General features: G+C 46.4%; 1 protein-coding gene across 1 annotated transcript; it reads left to right on the forward strand.

Annotated features, from left to right (window-relative positions):
* The first annotated feature begins 1,004 nt into the window (after positions 1–1,004).
* Positions 1,005–3,690, forward strand: MRPL41 (mitochondrial ribosomal protein L41). Its single transcript, XM_063431761.1, has 2 exons — positions 1,005–1,124; positions 3,235–3,690. The coding sequence occupies exon 2, from the start codon at positions 3,243–3,245 to the stop codon at positions 3,648–3,650; it is 408 nt and encodes a 135-aa protein (XP_063287831.1). The 5' UTR covers positions 1,005–1,124; positions 3,235–3,242; the 3' UTR covers positions 3,651–3,690.
* The last annotated feature ends 2,887 nt before the right edge of the window (positions 3,691–6,577 follow it).

The raw sequence follows: 6,577 nt of genomic DNA on the forward strand, positions 1-6,577 counted from the left end.
CTGTAAATCTCGATTCCCTGTAACGCTCGATTTCCTGTAATTCCCGATTCTCTGTAACTCTTGATTCCCTGTAACTCTCGATTCCCTGTAACTCTCGATTCCCTGTAACGCTCGATTTCCTGTAATTCCCGATTCTCTGTAACTCTCGATTCCCTGTAACTCTCGATTTCCTGTAATTCCCGATTCTCTGTAATTCCGATTCACTGTAACTCTCGATTCCCTGTAATTCCCGATTCCCTGTAATTCCCGATTCTCTTTAATTCTCGATTCCCTGTAATTCCCGATTCTCTGTAATTCCTGATTCTCTGTAACTCTCGGTTTTCCCGATTCTTCGTAACTCTCGATTTCCCTTAACTCTCGATTTCCCTTAACTCTCGATTCCCCTTAACTCTCGATTCTCTGTAACTCTCGATTCCACTTAACTCTCGATTCCCCTTAACTCTCGATTCTCTGTAACTCTCAATTTCGCTTAACTCTCGATTCCCCGTAACTCTCGGTTCCCTCTAATTCTTGATTCCCTGTAATCCTCTCTTTATTGAATAGACCCAGTGACCTGCACTAAGTGGGCGGAGATTTTTAATGTGGGCGGGGCTTTGCGGCAGTGGGTGTGGCCAGGTTTCCAGGTAGTTATGGATAGCTGTGCTGTAAAGTGTTTTGACATGTTGACCGGAAGCCAGGCAGGTGCAGCCATGGAGTGACATTATAATGAATCCCATCTCCGGTATTGGAACTATAGGGCTGAATGGCAATATATCCATATAAACCTGCACTGCCGGAACCTTCCTCCCCGGCTATTGTTTCCCCTCCTGGGGGGACCGAATCTGGTGACTCACGTCTCAGTGCTCTGATTGGAAGCCGAGCGTACAGAGGCGGAGCATGCGCAGTGCGCCAAATCGGCTACTCGGACTGGAGGCGGGGCTACATTCCTTCCAATCAGGCGTTCTCTAACAGCAAATAAAATCACATGACCGGCCACTTCCCGGAAATGAACTGTGCTCCTCTGTGATTGGACAGATGCGTCGCTAGAACGAGGCTTGGAAGAAGCTGCTTAGCGGCAATTTTACGACAGGTGGAAATAGATTTACTTCAGCGACTTCCTTTACGGCAGAGGGAACCCTGTGAAGGTGAGAATACACAGAGTATTAATTAGAGTATTAATCCCCGGACACCCCGTATTAATCCCCGGACACCCCCCCCGTGTTATAGTATGAATCCCCGGACACCCCCCCGTGTTATAGTATGAATCCCCGGACACCCCCCCCCGTGTTATAGTATGAATCCCCGGACACCCCCCCCCGTGTTATAGTATGAATCCCCGGACACCCCCCGTGTTATAGTATGAATCCCCGGACACCCCCCGTGTTATAGTATGAATCCCCGGACACCCCCCGTGTTATAGTATGAATCCCCGGACACCCCCCGTGTTATAGTATGAATCCCCGGACACCCCCCGTGTTATAGTATGAATCCCCGGACACCCCCCCCCCCCCGTGTTATAGTATGAATCCCCGGACACCCCCCCCCCCCGTGTTATAGTATGAATCCCCGGACACCCCCCCGTGTTATAGTATGAATCCCCGGACACCCCCCCGTGTTATAGTATGGATCCCCGGACACCCCCCCGTGTTATAGTATGAATCCCCGGACACCCCCCCGTGTTATAGTATGAATCCCCGGACACCCCCCCGTGTTATAGTATGAATCCCCGGACACCCCCCCGTGTTATAGTATGAATCCCCGGACACCCCCCCGTGTTATAGCCTGGATCCCCGGACACCCCCCCGTGTTATAGTATGGATCCCCGGACACCCCCCCGTGTTATAGTATGGATCCCCGGACACCCCCCCGTGTTATAGTATGAATCCCCGGACACCCCCCCGTGTTATAGTATGAATCCCCGGACACCCCCCCGTGTTATAGTATGAATCCCCGGACACCCCCCCCGTGTTATAGTATGAATCCCCGGACACCCCCCGTGTTATAGCATGGATCCCCGGACACCCCCCCCCCCCCGTGTTATAGCATGGATCCCCGGACACCCCCCCCGTGTTATAGCATGGATCCCCGGACACCCCCCCCCCGTGTTATAGCATGGATCCCCGGACACCCCCCCCCCGTGTTATAGCATGGATCCCCGGACACCCCCCCCGTGTTATAGCATGGATCCCCGGACACCCCCCCGTGTTATAGCATGGATCCCCGGACACCCCCCCCGTGTTATAGCATGGATCCCCGGACACCCCCCCCCCCCGTGTTATAGCATGGATCCCCGGACACCCCCCCCCCCCCGTGTTATAGCATGGATCCCCGGACACCCCCCCCCCGTGTTATAGCATGGATCCCCGGACACCCCCCCCCCGTGTTATAGCATGGATCCCCGGACACCCCCCCCCCCGTGTTATAGCATGGATCCCCGGACACCCCCCCCATGTTATAGCATGGATCCCCGGACACCCCCCCCATGTTATAGCATGGATCCCCGGACACCCCCCCCCCCCCCGTGTTATAGCATGGATCCCCGGACACCCCCCCCCCCCGTGTTATAGCATGGATCCCCGGACACCCCCCCCCCCCGTGTTATAGCATGGATCCCCGGACACCCCCCCCCCCGTGTTATAGCATGGATCCCCGGACACCCCCCCCCCCCCCGTGTTATAGCATGGATCCCCGGACACCCCCCCCCCCCCCGTGTAATAGCATGGATCCCCGGACACCCCCCCCCCCCCCGTGTAAATCCCCGGACACCCCCCGTGTAATAGCATGGATTCCCGGACACCCCCCGTGTAAATCCCCGGACACCCCCCGTGTAATAGCATGGATTCCCGGACACCCCCCGTGTAATAGCCTGAATCCCTGCCCATCATACATTGTATTGGAGTATTTATCATGGAAGTTGCAGTTTTCGGACACCTGTTGGCTAAATTTGCCATATACTGCTTTTTTAACCCATAACTCTAGTGCACGAGGCTTGCAATCTATTAATAATGGTAGACCATTAGACGCTACAAATAAAACGATTTTGGAGCTACATGTGGTGCAAGCCGTAGGAACAGTTCGTTTTTACATTGATTTAGGCGTCTTGTAGGGTGATTGTGTTGTGTGTGTGTGTTTTTTTTTTTTTGTTTTTTTTTATTGATTTGGCTTTTTCCTCTTTATTGATTTGTGATGTTTTACCCATTTAATGGGACTATGTGATAACATTTTGCAGTCTTGCTCGTGTTTTTTATATTTCAGGAATCGCCATGGGGCTCCTTAATAATATCGTTCGAGGGCTGGTCCGTGGAGCAGACAGAATGTCAGTCACTACAAGCAAACGAGGGCCTAAATCTTATAAAACAGCACGAGGTCCCAGGAAGGCCGGGTACCTGACCAGCAGTGGCAAATTTGTACGTGTGAAAGAGATGGTACCCGAATTAGTGGTACCTGATCTGACAGGATTTAAATTAAGGCCGTATGTGTCTTACAAGGCTCCCGAGGGCACTGAGGAACAGATGACGGCTAAAAAACTCTTTATGGAAACTGTTGCATCATCTATAAAGAAGGACATCGAAGAAGGAAAATTTAATCCAGAGAACTTGGAAAAGTACGGGTTTGAACCATCTCAGCAGGGAAAGTTGATTCAGTTGTACCCCAAAAACTATGTCCAATAACTGTGTATCCTGCATTAACGACCTCTGTCCAAAAAACAAATATATTAATTATTTTCTAAATTAATGAGTTAATGTCTGCTTTTAAAGCTTCTGAGCTCCATTGAAGTTTCATTGCGTTTAATGTAACACTCAAAGTACCATAACCACTGCAACCCTATGTCGTGGTTATGGTGCAAGTTGTGTTCTGACTTCTTCCTACTGTAAATAGACAAGACGTTTTCATTATGGTCTGACAATGTTCCTGGTGCCCTCAGCCGCTAGCTCCATGCTTGTTGGCTGAGAGTGTCAGTTGTGGGCTATAATGTAGCGTTTATTCTTCATGGCCTGTGACTGCTGATCACGCTCTCTAATTTGTCAATTCACCCAAGATACCTCTTACTTGAGGCGAGCCCTTGTTTTTATAGACTCACCCACACGTTTTTTTGGCAAACCACAACATACTTTTCCCTAAGGCGTTATTGTGTCATTCTGAACTTGCATCTATACGTTTCCCCGATAAAGTTTTTACATCGTCTCCTGTTGTGCCCAAGCCCAAATAACATCTATACACAGACACACCTGTAAATGTCCCTCTGCCAGTATTCCAGTTAATCTAGTCTCCTTCCTAGTGGGACTGTAATTTGATATATCTGAGATCTTCCAGCCAGTCTCTAGTAAAAATACATTTACACGAACACTCATTGAAATTCCATTTGTTGTATAGATTTACACCCGTTACCCACTACTAGCATTTCATTCAACTGCCATTGGACATTTTGACAAAGCTTTAAATATTTGTCTGTACAATTTTTATAGCTCTTTCCTCTGTTTCTCCTGGAAGAACTAGATTAATGGATGAAGCTGTTGTGAAAGATGCTCAGGAATCACAGGTAATGATAAATCCCAGGGATTCTATGCATTTGAGCTGTTGACCTGACACCTCCCATACCAAAGGTGCAGGTAAAGTTTTACAAAAACGAATGAGCATTTTATATCCAATGCTGTCTCAGGTGTATTCATTAGTTGTGATGGCTGGGTCAAACAGTAATGGGTGAGTACAATTCACTTGCAAAGGTCCCCTGGTGTTGCTGGGTTATATTGGTAAATGGCTAAGTGATTGCTGGGACTTGTTATCCCATGACTTGGACCCAGCTCAGTGTGTGGTTCTGTATTGTGACTTCTTGGCCAATCCACGGCAGTCTTACAATACACACTGCTGTGGATATAACCAAGAAAATTACATTATGTATGGCTGCATTTTATTTATACCTGCAGGAAGAATAATAAATATCTACCATGAGCGAGTGCCACATGCTGTCACTGTGCTGAGAGCTCGGAGTATAAACTTGTATATGGTACATGCAATGAACTAATACTCTGGCACTCAACGGGTTAAAGGATGTAATCATTACAGACTGACTCCGTGAGCTGATTGTATATTTTTACCGGTGATCTACAATACCAAGGGAATTCCAATAATTACTAGATTCTACCATGGAGAGGATAGGGCAGACAGAAGGCTTTGAATTCTCAGATAGCAGGATACACACTTAGTGAGGCATTTATAATTTCTGTAAATAGCTGGAGTAATGTTAAGGACCCCCAGACCTGTCACCCAAGATAAATTTCAACCGTAAGATCCTCAATCTCCATCTCAGCACAGAGTGAGCGTTTTACAATTGCACTGCATTTTTATTGCTGCTATAAACACATTTTGACATATTGGGCGAAGAGATGGCTTTCTCGTCGTGACACAGGTGTCCTGTTGGTTAGATGCTGCATTGGGAGCCTTTTAAAAAAAATAATTTTACTAGAAGTGCAGGACTCTATATTTATTGGCTTCCTGTAAGTGTCCTCAGTATTGCCATAAACTGTCAAGTGAAAAATTAAAATTAAAATGTTACAGCTACTTCTTGTCACTTATTGGGTTCAGTAGTATTTTATATCACTCGTTTCTCTGCTCACGTCAGTCATTCTCCCACTCTCCCCTGCCACAGAGCTTCCATTAACAGATTACCATCCGCTGGAAAGGGAAGAAAGTCATTCTGTTGCTTTTAGTTTGCAGCCATTGTGCAAAGAGAGACTGTATTTTAGATTTTGACCCGTACGATTTGTACTGCAGTGTGATATTGCATTGCACCTTGTGTGGATGAGAACCGAAAACAAAAGGCTTTGTCTGAGGTCTCTAACTTTTACTTTATTGGTTTGAATTCTACTTGGCCATTTTGACTTTCTAAACCAATAGTAAGCAGTGTCTGTTACTGTGCTGGGAACACACTTCGCTATCGGATTTATATAGTGCAGGCTACACACAGCAAATCATTAGAAAATTACATTTTCATGCTCTCTGCATCTTAGAAAGACCCGAGCTGATGGCACTGTTTTGAGAATAAATTTACATTTTTCTAAACTGCAATACAACAGTATATTTGTTTATAGATTCAAGCAGAAATTGTGTATTCTATAATTCAGACCAACATTATTAAAGGAACACTATAGTCACCTAAATTACTTTAGCTAAATAAGGCAGTTTTAGTGTATAGTTCATTCCCCTGCAATTGCACTGTTCAATTCACTGTCATTTAGGAATTAAATCACTTTATTTCTGTTTATGCAGCCCTAGCCACACCTCCCCTGGCTATGATTGACAGAGCCTGCATGAAAAAAAAAAAAACTGGTTTCACTTTCAAACAGATGTAATTTACCTTAAATAATTGTATCTCAATCTCTAAATTGAACTTCAATCACATACAGGAGGCTCTTGCAGGGTCTAGCAAGCTATTAACATAGCAGGGGATAAGAAAATCTTAATTAACCCCTTAAGGACCAAACTTCTGGAATAAAAGGGAATCATGACATGTCACATGTCATGTGTCCTTAAGGGGTTAAACAGAACTTGCAATAAAGAAAGCCTAAATAGGGCTCTCTTTACAGGAAGTGTTTATGGA

This window comes from Pelobates fuscus, chromosome 9 (assembly GCF_036172605.1).
Source record: "Pelobates fuscus isolate aPelFus1 chromosome 9, aPelFus1.pri, whole genome shotgun sequence".
Lineage (NCBI taxonomy): Eukaryota > Metazoa > Chordata > Amphibia > Anura > Pelobatidae > Pelobates > Pelobates fuscus.